The 23,037-nt window shown below is 39.3% G+C and overlaps 1 protein-coding gene across 1 annotated transcript in view; it reads right to left on the bottom strand.

Annotated features, from left to right (window-relative positions):
- Positions 1–22,415, bottom strand: part of PAK5 (p21 (RAC1) activated kinase 5) — a gene marked incomplete at its 3' end in the record, with an annotated part of 105,289 nt that extends 82,874 nt beyond the window's left edge. Inside the window, exon 1 of the mRNA XM_080716166.1 lies at positions 21,984–22,415. Coding sequence (XP_080572292.1) covers positions 21,984–22,187 — 204 coding nt within the window. The 5' untranslated portion in view covers positions 22,188–22,415. The remainder of the gene's footprint in view (positions 1–21,983) is intronic.
- Positions 22,416–23,037: the final 622 nt, after the last annotated feature.

Raw genomic sequence — 23,037 nt, 5'->3', positions numbered from 1 at the left:
GACTCATCCTCAGAAAAATAGTGATACCTGGAGAGACAGATGACAACTTTAGTGCAAAAGGTAGCCAGAGCCTCTCTGATTCTTCATGCATGAGCCAGAAAAAGAAGAGTATAGAGAACTGGGCAATTCCATGCATGAGCTGAAGGAAGGATGGAAGGCAGGCTGAGATATGAGGCTGAGCCAGAGAAGAGAAAGGAATGTTTCTAAACTTGTACAAAAATAAAGAAATGAAAATGAGGAAGGGGTAAAAGAGAATTAATATACAAAATAATAAGAGTGCCAAAAGAATGAAAATGAACAGATGGTGGATGTAATCTACAAATAATAATTACTTCCAAGAGCTAAAGATCTGAGTATGTAGCTTATAAAGGGTCATTGAGTTTATGGCAGAAGTGATTTGTAAAAACAAAAAAAAAAAACAAAAAATAAATAAATAAACCCCATACAGCACAAATCCTGGAAAATTCCTTAACACAAAGAATAAAAAGAAACTCTTACATGCTTCCAGGAAAGGAATAATATCAATAGACTTATTATACAAAAGTAAAAGAAAAAGAGAAAATACATACTTTAGCATAGCCTGGAAAATTCCTTAACTCAAGAAGAAAAGGTCTCTCATACTTCCAGGATAGACAGAAGAGAGAAAATGTTGATGGGCTTTTTATCTACAAACCTGAAGCTTGAAAGAAGTGGAATTTCATAGTGGACACTGTTGGTGTCTGGCCAGATCCCTTTCACTAGGAACTAAACATCAGAGAACTACAGCTCAAAAACATTGCCTCAGCCAATTTTCTTTTGATATAACTAAATGCCATGGACTGGGTAATTTATAAAGAAGAAAAGATTTGTTTAGTTCATGGTCTGGAGGCTAAGAGTTCTAAGATTACAGAGTTGTATCTGTTTTTTTCTTTCTTTGTTTTGTTTTGTTTTGGTAAAGACTCTCTGTAGAGTACCAAGGAGGTGCTGAGCAGCCTATGCTGAGAGACAGAGGTGCATATGAGAGACAGAGCCAAACTGATTTTTATAACAGACCCACTTTTGAGATCATCCACTAGCCCATGAATAGATAGACTGATTCATGATGACAGAGCCCGCATGACCTGATTACCCTTAAAGGTTCAGCCTGCTCCCACCTCTTTAAACCTGACAATGGCAATTCAATGCTAATATGAGTGTGGAGGGGACGTTCAAACCAGAGCACAGGAGCCTTTACTCCTCCTGAGAACTTCTATGGTTAATTAGAGAGGGTTTTCAACCTCAGCCAGCCCCGGGAGTCATGTCCTTCTTTGGGATGGGTTCAGCCCATGATGTGTGATAAGTAGAAATAGAAGGTTAGACCTGCTGACTCAAGGAGAGATTTTGCTGTGGTACAATACACACACCAGAGCTCTCCAAGGGACTGGGCTGAATGAGACTCTAACTGAAGCCACATGTTTGCCTAAAAGCATTCTTCTTTTATTTTGTTTTGCTCACTTCGTCATAGGGGTCCCTTAGGAGCTCTGCTGCCACAAATCACCTGCAAAGAATCCTCAACTCAAGCTCTGTGTATAGGGAACTCAATTTAGAAGGAAAGGACTAAGAAGCCTGTGCTCAGCCAAGACACAATCAGAGTATCCCTTATCTGAAACTCTTGGGTCCAAGAAATGTTTCAGATCTGGGTAGTTTTTAGACTTTAGAATATCTGCATAGAACACTACCATTTGAGAATCACTAACTCCAAAATCTGAAATCTGACAGATTGAAATATGAGATTTGAGTGCCAACATATACTCAAAAGGTTTTGAAATTTGAAGCATTTCAGATTTTTTTGTTAGAGATTCTCAATGTTTATAATTTGCTAATCAGCAAAATGAACAAATGTATATGTGATCATATGAACAAATGTATACAAAATGAACAAATTTATAGATGATCATATATTAGGAGTTAAGAAAGCAAAATTCCTTTGTAGCCATTTTAGAGATACCAAACTCACATTTCTAACTAAAAACAAAAATCTAGATGAGCTCGTTCACTCTTCTCTTCTCTTCTCTTCTCTTCTCTTCTCTTCTCTTCTCTTCTCCCCCCTTCCCTTCCCTTCCCTTCCCTTCCCTTCCCTTCCCTTCCCTTCCCTTCCCTTCCTTTCCCTCCTCTCCTCTCCTCTCCTCTCCTCTCCTCTCCTCTCTTCTCCTCTCCTCTCCTCTTCTCGTCTCTTCTTTTCTCTTCCTGGGGGATTGAATCCAGGGCTATTCTACCTTTGATGTTCACTTTTAGCCTTTTTATTTTTTATTTTGAAACAAGATCTTACTAAATTGCGAGGGTCTTGTTAAGTTCTCAAAGCTAGCTTTAAACCTTCAATTCTGTCTCAGCCTCCCAAGTACTGAGATTTCAGGCATATACCACCATGCTCAGCACTTGATCCACACTTCTCAGGATGATAGCCACTAACCACATGTGGCTATTTCATTTTAAGTTTAAATTTATGATGCTAAAGTAAATAAAATATCCTGAGTCACCCTCACCACATTTTAAGCGTTCCTCCTCTCCATTTGTCTATTGGCTGTCTTATTTCACAGCACAGATATGGGTTGTATCTATAGTCACAGACAGTTCTATTGGAAAGCGCTGATGTAAAACATTCATCTCAAGTTGAGGTGAACTTGAGAAGGAGGAGAAAGTGCACTCTGTCTCTCTCGGTCTTCTATGCTCCTACCTCTCACTCTAGTACTAATCCTGAATGGGCAAGGCTTTCTAGCAATGATATGTAATGACTAAATAAGGACTTTTAAAACAGAATGCATAGAAAATTATAATACCGGTTGAATGTGCTAGGTGTAAAATTATTTCATCAAAATTTACAAGTTGGGACAAGTCATGAGAACAAAAGGATTTCAGAGTATTGATTGCAAAGATTGGAGAAGGGTAGGAAGGAGAATGGAGAAAAGTTTTCAAATTGTCTCCTCCACTTAGAATGGAATAGGAAAGAAATATAGCATTGAGGGGGTACAGTGAATATTGTTGGGGAAATTAGTTGGAAATTTTATTGCAAAATATAAGAAGGAAGGAAGTATCAGATCAAAAGCACAGAAAGGGAAGAATCTATTACTGGAGTGGCAAAATGAAGCCTCCAAGTTAGCCAAGGAAAGTAATAAAAAGCAGTATTTGAGTCATCGAGAAAGTAAGAAAAAGGAGAAGCTAACAGTGTGCAGCCAATTCAGCAATAAGCAATATGGAAGAAATAAAATCAAGTAGCTGAGTCATCATGCTAAATATAAATGTACCGAATTCTTCCAATAAATGACAGGCGGAGCAAAGCCCAAATGACACAAAATCAAACACCTATCTGCTGCTCATAAGGAAATGTTCACAGACACATATACAAAGAAAATACAGTGTGACACAGAGATAAGTGCAAACAGAAAGAAATTAGGTTGGGGAATATAAATATCACACCAGGAGGCATTTAAGTTAAATGCACTAAAGTCTCACTGAGGTAAGAAGAACAGAAAAATTGACAAGGTCATGGGATGAGTGGACCAACACTTATATGCAAAGAAGCTCAGGCACATTAGTAATGAAAGGAAATAAAACTACAATGAGCCCCTCTTGGGGAGTACAGGTTACCAAGGCATGGTGAGAATATGAGATCTATAACTGTGTGCTTTACTGGTGGGATGCATGTTGGTATCGTCATTCTGGTGAACCATTGGGCACTTACTAAATTTAACTGTACATATGCCTTATGACCCCGAATTCTACACTAGGGTGAGAGTATGTCATGTAGGCAATATATTATTTTTAACCTGATACTGTCCAACGTTAGAGAATAAAGTTTTAAAAAGAAAAACATATTTTTTAAAAAAATCACAGTTCTTGAGAGAGAATGTAAACATTTATTTTTTAGAATTTGGCAACAGCAAAGTTATTGTCCTACAAATAAACAAAGCATAAGAGAATTGTAATAAAATTAACTTTGGTTCAACCCTGTAAAAATGTTGAACTCTGCTAGTTACCAATATCAATCACTGATACAATCTCACATTTTAGCAAGCACCAGCTCCATATCCTAGCCCTCAGGGAGGTCCAAACGTACGGAATGAATGAAATGCTAATTGTGTACTGATGTAGTGAATAAGTTAGAAAACAATACAATTTGAATGTTTGAAAGGTGCATACAGAAAGGTTTCTATGCAATGTCAAGGATTAGGTATAATTGTCTAGTATAATTATAATATAATTTTGTATTATAATTAATATAATGGCATAATAAAATATAACAATATAGTATATAATTTATGATAGTTATGTTATATTATATAAGATATATAATAATATAATTGATATATTTATAATGCATTATAATTTTATAATATTTATATAGATAAAAGCAACACGCTCTTCTAACTCTCCTTTATTACTAAGGATTATGTTTTCTCCTTATATCCCTTTCTTGTAACAAAATATTAATGCAGCTATACCCTCAGCAACCACTAGCCTTTTCATGGCTGAGTGAACTTTGGCAAGGCTTTATGATGTCTGGCCCTCAAATCACCAATCCCTAAAAGAAGGATAACAAGACTTACTCTCACCTAGTTAGGCTCAAATGAGGGTGGATGAATTCCAAGAGTATCATTACTATTAACCTCAGCCCCACACCCCAAAGTAAGTTCGCACCCCAAAGGATAAAATAAACTGTGAATCTATCATCAGCAAATTTGGAATTAAGGAAAACACTAACTCAATATACATATTGTTTTGTGGACAACCGAACTTTATGTTGGGGCACAAAATAGATGTGAGCTTTTTATACTGCAATAGTTTGAATGTATCCCACCCAAAAAGTATGTGTAAGAAATCTCATCCCCAGTGCAACAGGTGGAGAGCTTCAGGAGGTGACTAGGTCTTGAGTGTCTGTCCCCATGAATTGATTAACGGTGTTATAGTGGTTACTGAAGAAATGGGCTCCTGATAAAAGAGTGAGGTTTCGTCCTCTTCTCTCCTTCCTTGTCTTTCTCTCTCCCCTTTCTCACACCAGCACATACATGTTCTTACCTTTCTGCCTTCCCTCATGGATGACTCAGAAAGAAGGCCCTAGCCAGATGCAACCCCTTGATCTTGCACTCCTGAGCCTCTAGAACTATAAGAAGCAAAACTCTGTTCTTTATAAATTACCTAATCTCAGGTATTCAGTTATAGTAGCACCAAACTGCTAAGACATACATCCACAGGTAGCCTTCCATGAATGTAATATATATATATATATATATGTAACATATGTATATATGTGTGGATATATATATTACCGCTGACACCACCATCCTCAGCCTCCAACACCACTGTCATCACCATATATTTGCAGATAACTTTTTATTTCAAAGTTATTTCTCTTTCTTTCTTCTTTCCCTTCCTTTCCCTACACTCACTCCCTTTGTTTGACTTGATCTACATAATAATCTTGCAAGATCTGGTTTCAAGCTGGAGGAGCAATAACCAGGAAGGATCTAAACCGTAACTGAGGAGCGAATTCCAAACGTGAACTGTTGTCTGTATCACTGAGCCACGAGGACGTGCACAATGCGGGCAGCACCAACATCTTCTCTTATCAGTCTTGTTTGCCATTTTGGTGGGAGATGGTGCTGAGCCCAGATTTTGATGTGCAGTTATCAAAATTTAAACTTTTTAGAATTTTCCAATTATTATTTGTCTTCACTTTCCCCCTCTGACCTCCCAACTTTTATTTCTCTCTAGTTGTTGCTAACTTAGAAAGCCTTGTCAACTCCTTGGCTTTATTTTTATTCATTAATTGACATTTTGAAGCACAGCTAATGGGTAAAAAAAAATGTTTCCTGTTTTAGGCTCACTGTTTGTAAAAACCAAACCCCTGACAAAACCATGCAGATCACAGGACCTGAAATCAAAACATTCAAGATTGCAAGTGCTACCAGCTAATTGGGCTAACGGGCTCCGAAGCTGCAAGGTGAGAATTCATCACTGCACATTCAAAAATGCTATGCTTGAGCCGGGTGTGGTGGGGTACACCTGTAATCCCATTTACTTGGGAGGCTGAGACAGGAGGATCACAGGTTTGCAACCAGCCTCAGCTACTTAGTGAGGCCCTCTACAACTTAGTGAGACCCTGTTTAAAAATAAAAAAAATAAAAATAGGGCTGGGGGTATAGCTCAGAGGTAGAATTCCCATGGGTTCCACCCCCAGTACCACAAAAATTCTGTTTGCATATAAGAATGAATTATCTTCCCATTTGAAGATGGTGAGCTTAACAATACAGATAACTAGAAATCAACATACATTTCCAACAATATAAGATTTTTTTTTGGACTTAGGATTGAAGCCAGGAACATTCTACCTCCGAACTACCTTACACTTACCCCTATTTTATTTTTTTTAATTTTTGAACATGGTCTCACTAGGTTGCTGAGAGCCTTGATATGCTTCTGAAACTGTCTTTGAACCTGCGATTCTCCTGTCTCAGCCTCCCAATTACTGGCATGCGCCATGATGCCCGTATAATGATACTTTAGGTTCATGATTCCCAAGGTGGTTATCAAGGCACCCTACGGGACTGCTGCAAAATAAGAAATGATGGAGTATTTTGTAAATTTGAAGAATGAAGCAATATTTAACCTGCAAGACACCTTGTAAATTATCAGCTCAAGGTAGTTCCCCATTGGAAATTAAATTACATTACATACACTACATACACTACATACACTACATACACTACATGCACTACATACACTACATGCCTTTTCATAGCATTATCAAGTACAAAACTGTGAGTATGGTAATTACCATGACCAAAACCAAGCAGGTTTTATGTGGAAATCAGTGTGTAATAGCATATAAGTATATGGTATCCCACCTGATTCCAAAGTTGAGGGTGTGCAGTACACAATAACCTTGCACATTTTGTCAGTATTTTTATAATAAAATAATACTATTTTAAGCTGTCAGCCTATGTGAAATCTTTGTTTTCATGACATACTTAGAAAGCTGTCCAGCTACTTAGTAAACGAAATGTCTATTTCTTTTCACCTAGTGGGCACTGTGACAAAATTGCTGAGACAAGAGGGACTGTTGCATTAGGTAAAAAATTAAATCAAATTGCCTGAATAGCAGGCATGGTAGTACCCAACTGTAATCCCTTTGCTTGAGAGGCTGAGACAAGAGGATGGCGGGTTCAAGGCCAGCCTCTGCAATTTAATGAGACATTCAGCAACTTAGCAAGACCCTGTTTCAAAATAAAAATAAAATAGGACTGGGGGTGTGACTCAGAGGTAGAATGTCCCTTGCTTCAATCCCCAGTAGCAAAACAAACAAATAACTCCCCCCTGCATAAACATTGTAATCAATCTTGTTCGTGTGTGTGTGTGTGTGTGTGTGTGTGTGTGTGTGTGTGTATTAAAGTTATAGATGAAAGTAGGTCAAATGTCAAGACTCACCATTGGGCAGTGGAAAAATAATAGATCTTTTTTTTCTTCATAGTTTTCTATGTTTCTGTGTTAGTCAGGCTTTCATTGCTGTGATCAAAATCCCTAACATAAACAATTCAAAGGAGAACAAGTTTGTTTTGGCTCACAGTTTCAGGGATTTCAGTCCATGGTTGACTAGGTTCATTGTTCTGGGTTTGAAAGGAGTCTGAACATCATGGTGGAAGCACATGGCAGAGGAAAGGTGCTCAGCTCATGGCAGCAGGAAGAGAAAAACGGGACAGGGAAAAGAGGAGGGAGAGGGAAGGGAGAAGGCGAGGGGGAGGCTGGGAATAAGAGGAACCTTTCTAGAGCACAGCTCTAGTGACCTACTTTTGTCAGGTAGGCCCTACCTCCCAGTCATCCACACATCCATCAGAAGACTAGCCTAGAGATGGGCTCAAAGCCCCCCTCTCCAGTAACTTCCCCAAAGCCTCACCTCTGAGCACAGCAGACCTTAGGGTGTTTCCCAGACACAAGCCATAACATCTTTCTAAACTGCTTCAGAGGAAATGGATCTTATATGATTAAAAGCAGGTATTAAAATGAGTCCAAAAAGAAGAACATTTTCTTCTATGGATAAACATATCTGCTAACCAACACCACAGGGATTCATTCCTAGAGATCCATCCCGTTTTACTACTTCTCTAGCCTTCTGCTCCACCTATGTAGACTCTGGATTTAGGACATAGAGATTTTGAAAATATCTGTTTCTCCATGCATCTCTCCCCGTGCTCCTTTAAAAAGTGCTCCTGTTTCACAACACTATAGCTTTATAGGAAGTGAACGTGGCTTTGAGTTTCTAGCCAATGGTGTTTCTCAGCCTAACAGCTGGCAGGTCTTGCTGAAGAAGATGGGGTGGGGCCCGTAGGTGTTGCAAATGCTGCTTCAGGAAGAGTCATTTCTCTGGCTCCTGCTTCGTGGTGGGAGTTATGGCCTGCAGCATCCTAGAGGTTGGAAGTGAAATATGTCCTTGGAAACCTGCCCTTTGGAAGTTCATTCTTGAATGGATATCTGAGTGAATGAGATCTGGGGTGTTGTGCTGTTAAAGTGAGAACTCCTAAAAACTCACATTTTGTATAATTCAAAGAGTTACCTATAAAATTGTTCACAATAGTAATCTTTAAAATGATTGAGACATGCATAGATATCTTTGTTTTACAAACTCGAAATATTGTTTTCCTTAAAAAGGCAATCTGTGTCATACTTCATATATATGGCTCTTTGGTTTACTTCATTTCTTAATTTTTTGACTACTAATGTCTTATACGTATTACACTCTGCGACACCAGTTCTATGGTATAGTAACATTACAGCCACTTTTATTGGAGAGAAACCGTTCTTGGCTTCTCTTCCTTTCTGGTCCCAGTACTTCATTCCTTCAGAGCCAACAATCTGAACGAGCCTGGAAGTGGATTCCCCTTAGTGCAGCCCCTGGATGGGAAGCAGTGGGGGACGCAGCCCAGCTGGCTCCTTACCACAGCCTTTTAGAAAGTGAGCAGAGGACCCAGTTCTGCAGTACAGGCTCCTGATTCACAGAGATGGGAATGCTAACAAATCCATGGTGTTTTAGGCCATTGAGCTTGTGGAGATTTGTTATGCAGCAAAATTCATATCAATTCAAGTGACTGGAAATGTGGCGTTACTGTAATGAATGATTAAAACTGTGTATATTAGTCTGCTTGGGCTGCCATAACACAACATGACAGCTTGTGACTTAAACAATGGAAATATATTCTTCGTGGTTCCGGAGGCAGAAGTCTGAGGTCAAGGTATTGACAGAGTTGTTTTTTTTCTGAGATCTCTTCTAGGTTTATAGATGGCTGCTTTCCCACTGGACCCTCACATGGGCTTTTCTCTGTGTGGTACTCTGTTTTCTCTTCCTCCTTTTACAAGATCACTATTCCCAGTGGAGTAAAGCCCTACCTTATGGCCATATTCAAACTTATTATTTACCTCTTTAAAGTCCTTGTCTCTAAGTTCTCTAAGTTAGGGCCTCGACATAGGAATTTTGGTAGGGATACAATTCAATTAACAATGTGGAAGGGATTTTGTAACCAGGCAGATAAAAGATGGATAAAGTTTTGAGAAATATAGAAGATAAAGCCCAAATTACCATGAATAGACTCAGTAGAAATCTGGACTTTGAGGATGCTGGTGGGGAGGGTACAGCAGCAAGTTAAGGAACCCGTTTCTGGAAACCTGAGGAAGGGAAATCTTTGTTATGTAAATCTTGGCGAAATTGTTCTCTGCAGCTATGTGGAAAGCAGAACTTATACAAGATGAACTAGCTTTATAGCCAGAGAGATTTCCAAGAAAACTGTCAAAGGAGCCACCTGGTTTCTATTTGCTAAGAGATGCAAATTGGAGAAAGTATATTTCTTAAAAAATGAGAATATGATGGCCTCATAATTTTCATGTTCTCTGATGTCAAAGATGCTAAAATGAAGAGATTCACTCTTAGGAAAGTATGCTCTAGAGAAGCGGCTGAGGGTAACACTGTACAGCTCTGGGTGAAAAACGTGCATCCAAAGGTCAGAGTATGCAGTCACATGCTTCTTAAGTGATGATAGTATACCCCAGAGATCTTCACAATAAAGCTAGAAAACTTTAGGAAGCCTCAGGGCATTATCCTTCACCTATCTCAGCAGAAGGCCAAGGAATAGGAGGGTTTATTTTTAGAGTATCTGCAGATATGGCTTTTGTCTAATGAAGTGAACCACAGTAATTTACACAAAGTCTACAAAGTTCTTAAAAATTATTTCAACAGGATTATATTCTTTTGAGAACCCCTTCTCCCTTTGTGAGAGTGATTTTTTGTTTTCTATGTTTCCTTGGCTTATAAATAAACTTTCATATTTGTATGGAATAATAATAACAATAATATTTTAAAAAGGAGAAGGAAGAGAGATAACAGACACACACACACACACACACACACACACAGAGGGAGAGAGAGAGAGGGAGAGAGAGAGAGAGGAAGAGAGGAAAGAAGACAGATAAAAAAAAGAAAGAGCCGGGTGTGGTGGTGCACGCTTGTAATCCCCGCACTTGGGAGGCGGAGACAGGAGGATCACGCAGGTTCTAAATAAGAGATCCTGTTTCCAAATAAAAAGGAGTGTAGGCCGGAGGGAAGGGCTTCCAGAAACCCCAGTACCACCAAAAAAAAAAAAAAAAAAAAAAAAAAAAAAAAAAAGGAAAGGAAGAAAGGAAGGAAGGAAGGAAGGAAGACAGATGAAAGAAATGAAGTAAGGAAGGAAGAGGAAAGAAAAAGAAAAAAGCCCAAAGAAAGAAAGAAAGAAAGAAAGAAAGAAAGAAAGAAAGAAAGAAACAAGTATTGATTGTTTCAACAGAGATTCAACTTGGCCTGAAAGGGATAGGAAGAATGTGAAATAAAGGAGATTTTCAGAACTCTCTTCCTTCATTTCTGCTGGCAGAGAAAGCAGGCAGATATAACTATCCAGGCTGCAAACATGTGCTGCCTTCCATGAATAAGGAAGATAGATAAAGGGTGGAGCTGGAGTCACAGAGAAACATTCCCACCTTGCAATTTAATCACAGGACAGGCTGGATTTCAGAACAGACATGGGCCTAATTTTCCTTTCAGCTTCTGTTACCCTGCTTTTGTAATTATAGGCCAGAATTATAAAAATTCTGAACCCCAATTTTTATACTATTATCCTATGCTGGACCCACCATTATATGCTGAAAAGATTTGGGGCAGATACATTGTGTTTGCAGTTACACAGATGCATAGATAAGAGAAGATGGTGCCTCAGCAGTTTGACTTAACAAAGATTATACTCAAGTGATCCATTGATACCTAATACCATGTAGAGGTCCAGGCTTTGAGACAATGCTGTAATAGGATGAGACTTTGGGGCTCTTGGGCCAGGGCAAGTGCATTTTGCATGTGGCAGGGATATTGGGGAGTAGAGAAGACATCCCTTTGGATGGCCCCTCTTGATGATTCCCACCTTCTGCTGCTCATGCTTTTGTGTAATCCCCTCTCTGTGAACATGAGCAGGAGTATGGTCAACGTGATAATCCTGTCACTTCCAAAGTCCTTCCTTGGCAAAGGTGATGGGGTGTGACATCATGGCTATTTTACCCATAATGTTCTCAGGGAGTGTAATACCATTGGGGACAGAGAGTGGCGGGGTCACTTCTGTGATCATGTTATGAGGTATAAACTCCAATCAGACTAGCTCTCACTCTTCTACTGGCTGTTATGAGTTCTACAGCTATAAAGAAAATGATTCTGCCAACCACCTAAGGTTGGAAGTAGGTTCTTCTCCCAGTTGAACCTCCAGATGTGAACAAGGCCTATCTATGCCCTAGACTGCAGCCTTAGGAGACCTTCAGCAGAGGGTATGATTAAGCTGTACCTGGACTCTACACTTATAGAAACTGTGATGACAAAAATGTTCTTTTAGCCTTCCAGTTAGTGGTAATTTGTCATACAGCAGTGGGAGACTCAAGAGGTGTTAACTGAGTGATCACAGTAAATCTTTAAAGCAGCACTGTTTGGGGTACATCTTTTTTATTAAGCCTTTAATCTTAAATTTATGTCATCCAATTAATTGGACAGTGATATCTTGCTTGAAAATGATTGAAAGGATGGATTGATTGCCAGTATAGAGTCAATAAAATAAAATGCTTCTTAAAATTTCATAACAGAATCATAAAAGCTAGGATTTTCCAGTTCTACCAAACAAAGCTACGGGTGCCACCTTAGTGTCCCTATTTCTAGAAGATGCTAAATGAGAGAAAAAATTAGATCCTTTGAGTTCCTTGCAGGAGTGGGAGTCACAAAGAGCCATGGGCCTTTTTCATTTGATTTTGAAGGGTTATTTCCAATTATGTCACCCCTGCTTAGAGAGCAGAGCTGGAGCAGAAAGGGTGTTTCTAAGAATATCCTTTCACTTTATATAGAATTTTCCAGTTATCAAAGCATCAACACCCTTGTCATTTGGAGAGTTCAGCTGTCAGGAGTTCAGAGCAGGCCACTCTGTGGGAAACACACTGAGGCCTGGAAAGACACTTGTGACCTGAGGCTCACTGTTTGACCTCAGTGATCAATCACTCGGGGAGAAGTGAGGCCTTAGCGGAGACAGAGTGAGCCCCGTGCATTTGAAGGTTTACTCATTTGCTTCTCAGCGGATGCTTTCATTGACATTTCCTCTTTAAATATTCTGCCTAATTCACTTGAGAGAACTGTGTGGATTGCATGCATAATGAAAGACCCTACAAGGGCTCTGAGTACTGTACAAGTAGAAAATAAAGTCATGTGGCAGTAATGATAGAAATCACAGTCAGGAAGGTGTTTAAAATAATATCCTTATCAGACTCTTAAGTGCGTAGGACTTTGTGAGCTAAATCTAGCCTTTCTAAATACCTGAATCAAAGGCATTCTTTACCCATAGAAACTGAGTGTTATTTTGCTCTGTGACCTTAGGAAAATCAAGGTACCAACCTGAGTCTGAATTTTATCATTTATGAGATAAATAGGCAAGTCTAAGTAAGATGGAAACAATTGTTTTTTTTTCTGATTTAGCATCATTTATGCATGAAACACGTTTTAACACCTAAATTATACCTTTATTGTCAGGAATTAAATTGATGTGATGATTACAGGGATGGATTTTGGAATTAGATAATTTAGAGGTTTGAATCCTGGCTTTTCCAGTAGTTAGCTATGGGACCACTAACAAATTCTTTAGCCTCTACAAGCTTTGTTTCCCTCATTTAAGAGATAGTTCTTAAAAAGAATAATATCTGGCCTAAGATAGTATGTCAGTCAGTTGTCCAAAAATGCTACATAACAGATGCCTGCACACTCAGCGCCATACAATTAGAATGGGGCTCGGTTGGCTGCGATTCAAGTTGCAAGGATCCAGGCACTGTGGAGTGATTCTGCTCAAGGTACAACTCCCTCTTCTGAAATCACTGGCTTTCCAAGGCATATTCTTCTTATGAACATAACAAAACCTTAAAGGAAAACCTTATTTATTCATTGCATACCTTTGTCCACACTACCCCAATGGCCATGGAAGTTTTATAATCAAGTCCAACTCAAGGGGTTGGGTTATACTTGGCCCTTCATGAGGAGTGGCAAGAAGAATAAATAATTGAATTTAAGCTGGTATGGTAGCACACACCTGCAATCCTAGTACCTGAAGGCTGAAACAAGAGGATCTCAGGTTCAAGGCCAGCCTCAGCAATTTAGTGAGATCCTACTTCAATCTGAAAAATTTTGTAAAAGATCTTTAGATATAACTTGGAGGTAGAATGACACTGGGTTCAATCCCTAGTACCAAAAAAATTTTTTTTTTTAGTTTAAAAATTCAGTATTTTGCCAGGTTTGGTGGGTCATGCTTGTAATCTCAATACTTGGGAGGCTGGGACAGGAGGATTACAGTTTTGAAGCCAGCTTCAGCACCTTAGTGAGGCTTTTAGCAATTTAGTGAGATCTTGTCTCCAAATAAAATATAAACTAGGTCTGGGGGTATAGCCCAAAGGTAGAGGGCCTCTCAGTTTCATTCCCAGTAACACACACACACACACACACACACACACACACACATACACACACACACTGCGGTGTTTAGAGATGGTTTATGTGTATAGCACCTATTGAATGCAACACCCAATAGTACCACAGTCAATCACCGAAGTCCCTGGCTATGATATTTTTTACTTCTTTTCTCCTCTCCTTTTCTCTCCTACCTTGTCTGGGCCAACTGATCCTTCCTGTACTACTTGAGGCATGTTAGAAAAATATGTTCTGCTAAAAATTACCACCATCCCTCTGACCTGTCTGGCGTTAGGATATAAGAGTCTCTCCTTGAAATTATAATGATCTCTTTTCCTATGATCTTCCTGTCAAACACAAATGATTTGTTGGGAGGCACATAAAGTGATCACTGATCCTGTAGGGAAAAAAATGGGAGGAAGAAGAAAGAGTGCAGGGTCTGGGGCAACCAAATTTGGCAGGGTCTGACACTAGAACTAGGTGAAGGTTGACGTGTACATGTATGTCTCCGCCATCTTGCACCCCATTAAGGTGTATAAGTGCAATGCACCAATAAAAAAACTAATGCAAAAAAAAAAGAAATTGGGTGAACTGGAACAATTCAGTAACCATACTGAATCAAGATTTCTTGCTGAGATTGGTGGCACATGTTTATAATGCCAATACTTGGAGGGCTATGACAGGATGATTGCGGGGTTCAAAGCCAGCCTTAGCAAGTATGAAGACTCTCAGTAACTTAGTGAGGCCCAGTTTCCAAACAAGAAATAAAAATAGGGCTGGGGGTATAGTTCAGAGGTAGAAGGCCCCTGGGTTCAATCCCTCGCATCACACACAATAACTAAATGAATGAATGAATGAGTGATTGAATAAATAAATGAATAAATAAAATTTAAAAGATTTATCCACTCACTCAAATGGACTAAAACTATTCACTGGCTGTTATACAAAAGGCACAAAAAAATCAAATACTTGTTATGTGCTCTGAAAAATACTGCTTGAGGTTTAGTAACTATATTCTACATTTTGGTCAGGCCTATTTCCCAGGATATTTAGACAGAAAGGGCATATCAGTATAGCTTTGATCCTCGCTCTGCTCCCATACCAGCTTCTGCCCTGGAAGTGAAGTTGGGGTGGAATGATCATGCTGAGGTGGTCACAGGGCCCCTGTGTGTTGTTTCTAGGTGGCTTCTGCTCCATAGTGTCCTTCCTGAATACTGGTCACTAAAGGAATGCTGGGAAATGCATCCAGAAATAGACCTAACCATCATACTTATAAATAACTTTTTGGTACAACCTGACAATTACTTTAAAATGGTATAATCTATTGATGTTGACCTTGGTCTTGAGGGTGACAGGGCCATGTTTGTAGAGAATAGTGGGGAGCCTATTCATGGGGTCTGAGTGGCCCCACTTTAATGGAGATCCTGGGAGCTATCTTCCAAATGCCAGGTTCACAGAACATGAAAGTCCATTTAGCCTCTTCTGGCCCTGCTGGGGTCCAGATGAGGAATCACCCACTTTTGGTCACAGTACTGTCATGCCTGGTACCAGGATAAGCCCTCCCAGAGTCCTGCAGAAGCAGTGGGGCTCACATCTTGCCCTTCTCATAATGGAAGAAAGGCTTGGCACCTTCACTGATCACTTCGCTGGGTGATACCTCTTCTCTGAGAAACTCAGCCTTTGCTTTATGGAGCAACAATTAAGTCATTTGGGCTTACATCTGACCTGACTCTGAAAGGAAATGTCAAGGGGCTTAAGTAAAATACTGAAAAGCATTGAAGTAAATATAGAGGATACTTATCAATCTTGTTGATTTGATAAAACTACTTTTGGGGACTTTTTAGATTTTGGTGGGATCATAGAAATAGAAGATATAAAATAAACCAATAAACCCGGCTTTGGCTTTGGGTTTCCCCTCTTATGTGGATACAAGTTTACCTTGCCTGATTCTCCTGAATTTATGTTAGTGAGAGATGCTTTTCTTTACAGTCTCTGTGGCAGGAAGATGGTTGAAAAGCAGGGTAACGCTAGAAGGAGGGGTTCAGAAAGTAGTGAGCACCAAGAGAACTGTGAGAACCTGAGTGCCTTGTCTTCACTGGTTTCCTAAGTGAATATTAGACAACTTTATGAAGGATTTCTGATCCATCTCTTAGTGAGAGCCTTGGTTCCAGTCACCTCAAAAAGCCCTGTTGCAGTCCTTTGGAAGTAGCATTTCTGATGATAACCTTAAAAATGTAGGCAAACTACCCAACAGGCTTTACTTTATACTACATTTTGCTTCCCAAAAAATTGAATATGATAAACATACCATTTTCTCTCCAAAAAGTTCTGTTCTTTCCTTAAATATCTTGATAACCTGTAGTAAGAAGGATTTCTTGCATCCCAACTCTTCCCAGCCATTTACATAATAGAATCCCCAAACCTGCAGGATTGCATATTAGGGTTAAATGGGTGGTACACTCTAAGTTGGAGCTGACCTTTCAATGAATGAATTCATTTTATAATAGGACAATTTCTTGATAGGAGACCTGGGTACTTCATCTATGGAGGCTAAACAAACATCAAAGTCCTGAATAGAGCTTCTGAAAGCCCCCACTATCCAATTCCTGCTTGCCCATCTGACCACATCTCCCACTCCACTCTCTGTGTACTCTGCTCCAGACTTCAGTTGATCTGTTTTTCCTTTAGACTCCCCAAGCTTGCTACTGCCAGAGGGTCTTTGTGCTGGCTTTTCCTTCTGCCTGTGATTATATCCCCTCCCCAGCCCTTCTGCTGCCCCATTACCTCAATAGATGTGCCCAGATGTTCAGCCAGGTGGGTATTTAGAAATGGAAGAAAGAAGTTCAGCTGGGTAAACATCAGAGCATTAAATTTAATGTTATAACAAAGATGCTATGTGCCACATTATGTGTTAGGAGAAACAGATCTAAAGAAGGAGATAAAAAGAGCTACAGGGAATTTGAAGATGGCAGTTGAGGGAAGCAGTACATATCAGTCCTGCTGACACCTGATCTCCATTGCTTCAAAAAGAGTATGTACAAGGCCGGGGAAATGCTATCAGTAGAGAAAGAAAAACTAAATAAGGGGCAGTGAAAAAGATTAGAAGACCGAACAGATAACAGAAAAAATCCTGCCTGCCTTGTGGCAGAGGCGCCATGGCAGTGCCATCTTGCCTCACAGCACTAAACTCCAGAGATATAAAGAAAAACAAGGACCTGAAGTATGCAGCTGCAGATCAGTGGGGTCATAAGCCATCAGTTCTTCCTGTGCAAACACCAGCTATAACTTCTAGCAGTGGTGACCTAGCTCACCACACCTTCCAGGGATCCAGAAAAGAGCTTAACACCAGAAAAGAAACTCGCCCACCTCTCAGCCTAGGGTGCCACAGTGGTGCCATCTTGCCTGACTACACATGAATCCAGGGACAATCAGGAAAATATCCAATGACCTGAAGTAAGCCACTGCAGATCATCAGAACTGTAAGTCATCAGTTCCTCCTGCACAAAGACCGGCTACAACTTACAGTAGCATGGCTGAGCCCACCATGCCCTTCAGAGACCAAGACCAGCGTGCACCAAAATTGTAAGTGAAGCTGTGGTCTCTGCAGGAGAACTCCTAGAACGGTGCTCAATAACACCATAAGTGCATCCATGTTTCCCACAGGAAAATGCCCAACCTGGTGCCCCCAGGAACTCACGCAACCATGATAAACTCCTTGAGTCTGAGACTTTTTGGTTCAACTTGGAGAAGGTGGGATTGGGGTCCGCTGCTGGACATAGCAGAGGCTCAGACAGACTCAGGCTCTGATAAGTGGAAGGTGTAGGGGGAAACCTAGGCTTAACACTAGACCCAACTAGTAGGATCTCTGGAATCACCACAGACCACCCAATCATGGTGAATGGGGAGAAGTCAGACCAGACCAGCGCTAGCTGTGGAGAAGAGAGACTCTTACATTGAGTTTGGTCTCATAGGCATACACTACCAATGGAGGCAGGGAGAGACCTAGACTCCAAATCTGTGAAAAGCATGGAGGGTGACTTGCACTTAATACTAGTCTCATGGATACCAAACATCTGCATAGACTGAGAAAGACTCAGAGAACCAGACTCACAGCAGGCAAGGTCCCGGTGGCATTTGGTATCTGCACATAAAGTGACTGTAGAGGCCCTATCTGCTGAATAGTCATTTATTTGTAGAATTGCATTAATTTGTTGTTGGGGTTGTTTTGTTTTTGTTTTTGTTTTTTTTTTTGGTGGTACTGGGGTTCCTGGAAGCCCTTCTATCTCCGGGCTACACTCCCAGACCTATTTTTACATTTTTCTTTGGAAACAGGGTCTCCTAAGCCAGCGCGCGGCTAGCTTCGAACCTGCGCGATCCTCCTGTCTCTGCCTCCCAAGCGCGGGGATTACAAGCGTGCACCACCACGCCCGGCATTGTTGGGGTTGTTTTGGTATTTTGTTCTTTTTTTAGTGTGTGAGTGTGTATGCCTGTTTTTTGTTTACCCTCTTCCCAAACCCTCTCCCAAGCTTCTTCCCTGGCGCATACCTACTCTCTTCTTTCTATCCCTTCTCTTTTTTCTTCTTTTTCTCTCTCCCTTGTCTTATACTAAATTCACTTCATATCACTATATCAGGAACTCTACATTGGTTATTAGAATACTACTACATTTCCACTACTCTAATCTCTAGTATATACTACCTTACCAAACTCATACTCTTATCCTAGTTTACCCTATCTGACACTTTACCATACTCTTACATTTACGACTTCACTTCCCTCCTCACTCAACATTCACTGTTGAATACAATACAACTTTCCCTTGGATATACCAGCTGACACCTAGAGACTGAGAGAAATCTATCAAAAGCAACAGATACAAACTTCTGAAACCATGAGAAGAAGGACTAAAAAGGAAGCAATGAGCTCTCCAAACCCCACAATAACAGAACCTGATAACACAGAATTTCAGAGATCTCCAGAAGGTCAAAACAGGAATGTAACTATGGAAATAACACAGGACTTCCAAAAAGAATTTAGAGAGAGTCTGAAAGAAATAAAGGATGCAATCATTGAAGTGAAGGCATCAATTCAAACAATAATTAATCGATTAGACCACATGGAGAATAGAATATCTCTCCTAGAATATGATCATTCCAAAAATGAACATATAGTATACAACTTAGAAAAAACAATTTGACGGCATGAATTGGACATTGAAGAAATATGCTCATCTTAAAAGAGCTAACCTAAGAATAATTGGCATAGAGGAGGGAAAAGAAGGTGAAACCAAAGGGATCAACAGTCTTTCAAAGAAGTAATATCATAAAGTTTCCACTGAAATCTTGGCCAGAGTAAACTCATACTAAGTATACCTTATGTGAATAAATTCATTTAAAAATATTTAAATCAAGGTTCTCATAGTCTAGTTTCAAGACCAGCAGCATCAGCACCACTTGTTAGAAATTTGTTAGAAGAACAAATTCTGAAGCCCCGTTTCAGTTGCACTGAAAACTCTAGGGATGAAGCCCATTGACCAGTGTTCTATAAAGCCCTCCAGGTGATTCTGATCCACTGTGCATTTTGGGAAACACTGACATAAATAAGTCTACATAGGAGAGGTGTTCCCTAAAAAGCAATAGACACAGTGTGAGAGTTTTGAAGAGGAATAGCAGAAATACTAACTAATCAGAGAGAAGAGTGTTGATTGCAATGGTGAACTTCCACTAGAACCAGCCTCCCTGACACTTGCTGACAAATTCTGAAGGACCAGCACTTTGCCACAACATTAAAAGCAATACACTTCTTTCAATGACTGTTTTCATATCTTCTCTCCTTTCTCTCTGTCCATGGCAAAGGACAATTAAATCAAATTAGAACTGTGGCTTCTATTTAACTTAAGTTTGTCAAAATTGTGTTAAACCAGCTGAGTGTGGTGATGCATGCTTATAATTCCAGTACTTGGGAGCCTAAGATAGGAGTATGAAGGTTCAAAACCAGCCTCAGCTACTTAATAAGGCCCTCTGCAACTTAGTGAGATCCTGTTTCAAAAAAAAAAAAAAAAAGAATAAACTGTAGGGCTGAAGTGCAGCTCAGAGGTAGAATGCCCCTGGGTTCAATCCCCAGTACTGAAAAAAAAGTCTTTAAACCTACCTAACTCTGTCTTCAGTATTCAGTATTCAACCCTTTATGTTACTTTTATCATGCCTCCTTATTTCAAAGATTGTCTTGACCTTGACATTTTATATATGTTCTATGTAGTTTATATATCACTTCTAGGTAACATAAAATATTTTTCCAGAAAAGGCATTTTTACACATTGGGTCACCTAAACCACAGGGCATACTTTGGCACCTCAAGCCCTTTAATTTTACCTTTTAAGGGTCTGGCAAGAAACAATGGGATTCTCTTTGACTACTGATATCATCCACCATCTTGCCAGCTGTACTAACTACTCGGTTTCTGTTCTAAAGGAATTTGCTGTGTATATGAGACACTAGACATTTTGGATGTCTTTCAGTAAAATACATTTGATCAGCCTGACTCTTTCTGGAGGAGGATTAACCAAGTTGGATCATAATTTGTCATTATGTATGTATTTTTATTTAACTTTTCTTGGTGGAAAAATTATATCTGAGGTCCCATCTGCAAAACCCAGGGTGGGTTTCTATACTTTGAGATGTGTTTTCTAGTCATTGATCAGTTGACACTGGTGTCTATAACAAATATTCTCATTTAATACAGGCTGAATGTGACATTTGGCATCAGGACCAGGAGGCCCATAAAATGAGTAAGGGCTCAGTAACTCAGTAATTAAGAAATCTTGCTCCATCCTCCAATGGTATGGATAGATTCTGTTAGAGGAGAGGATTATGAGACAGCCCACCTAGAAGGAAAAAACTATCTAAAAAGTTCTCCTAAATCCTATGAGCACTGAGCATGGTGGATTACCACTAAGATGGAAGCCTGTTTTTGCTCTTTCAGGCAGGAACTGCTAGTTCCAAGACAAGTAGAAAACTATGATGAAATAAATGATATTCAGTAATAAACACATTCTCTAAAAAGACAGGACATGCTTGGGCCTCTAGCCAGGATTCTTCTCTAAAACTTCAGTTCCTTCTAGAATGCTCTTTATCTAATAATATTGATAATGGTTCTCCAGAATAAGAAAATAAGCTCAAGTTTCGCTTGGGAATTTCCTTTCATCATGATGACCAAAAAGAAAGGATTTTTCTAGGAATGCTGCTCATTTTCTTTTCTAGGTTTTGTAAAACATGGGATATATTTATCAAAGAAACTAAAAAGCAAATTCCTTTTAATATCCACTTTTCAGATATGGGCCATCATATATTTGGTCATTAGTCAAGCATTAGTTTTACTTAGGGAAAAATACATTTAACTGTAGAATACTGCTGAATGTTAATATCCTATTCCAAAACTTAAATTATGATTATTTGAAATATCTTTCTCTTAGGTTATGAAGATAATCTGAAGATAGGTATGCATACTTACATATATATATATAGTATATATACATACACATGTATACATATTTATAAATTTTTATTTTAAAAATATGTTAGTATTACATTTTATAAAAAAGAAAAATATTTTGAGAGCAAATGATAAACAGAGCTTGCCTAATATAATGTTTTATCAGAGTCTATTGACAATGTTAACCAGAGATGATGGATAGCATTCTTCATTATAAAGACTTAAAACCACCATTTAAAATAGAAATAAAAAGTTCCTATTTTGCAATTGAGTTCTGTTAATCTGGTTTTCAAAATAATTCACATCTGAAAGCTATGGTGTGGTTCCTTTCATTGTGCTAAAACATACAATAAATAGTGACTACTATAATCCTTGAACAATAATTATGACTAAGTTGTGAATCTTTAGAAAAAACATATTGTTTAGGCATTTTATGACTTGCCCATAAAGACACTACATTCCAAACCTAAAGACAGAATCCTCACCGTACCTTCATGGGAGCCAGCTGGATGGGTGTAATGCACGAAGGGTCCACCATGGGCTTTGGCCTGTTGGCTGTATCTGCTAAGAGGCTGTGCCACTGCTGGGGAAGGCCAGTGAATTTCTGCTCTTGTGGATCAAACCCAGTGTGAACCCTGTGTTCAAAGTTGGACGGGCCAGATATTTCAATCTTTTTCTTTTTCTTCCCAAACATGATGTAAAATCCTGGAAAATGTAAGAAGAAAAAAGGCAGCTGTTTATATTTTGTCTGCAGAAGATCATAAGACAGTTAGTTTTAACTCATTCACAGTTACATCTTCTCATTTTACTTCTAGATAAAGCCTGCAAAAGATAAGGTTGGATTTTCAGAGTATAAGATTTATTTCATTCCTGTTTTTTTTTTTTCTTTCTTATTCCTTGAATGTTCTGTGTGGAGTACAACTCCCTGTTCTTTGATTTTGAATTTGGCCTGTGACCTGCTTTGACCAATGAACTATGGATCAAAGAGTCACTAAGCCAGTTTTGGGTGGTGCTGTTTCGAAGCCTAGTGTGTTTCCACTTTCCTCTGTGTGCTCCTGACACTTTCCATGAAGATCTCTCAAGTAGTCGACACTTCCTCTGCTATGGCCTTAGAAGAAGAGATATATGAAGCAGACACAAACCAGTTTACAGCCAAGACCAGGCAAGCTGCATTGATAAGAGCCATTGCTAAACCATAGCTGACACACAAGTGAGAAACAAATGTTTGTGATTTAGCCAATAAGATATTGGACTTGTTGTTCCTGTGGTATTATCAATGTAAAAACTGACCACCTTGCAGGGAAAAGCATCTCAGAGTTCGGTACTTAAAATAAAAAAAAATTGTGTTTAAAATAAAATGTATGTATACACAAAAATGGGATAGTAATGGCATTTAGCATATAAAGTTATTAGAGGATTATACAAGTAAACATTTGTCAAGCACTTAGAAGAACATCTGTCACAAAGTAAGTGCTATGAGCATTAATTATGCCTCTGGGCAATTATACAAGGAACTTGATTGTTGCTGCCTGCAGGAAAGGAGA

The sequence above is a fragment of the Muscardinus avellanarius genome (assembly GCF_963383645.1).
Source record: "Muscardinus avellanarius genome assembly, chromosome: 19".
Lineage (NCBI taxonomy): Eukaryota > Metazoa > Chordata > Mammalia > Rodentia > Gliridae > Muscardinus > Muscardinus avellanarius.
This window is presented reverse-complemented; position numbering and strand designations above follow the sequence as displayed.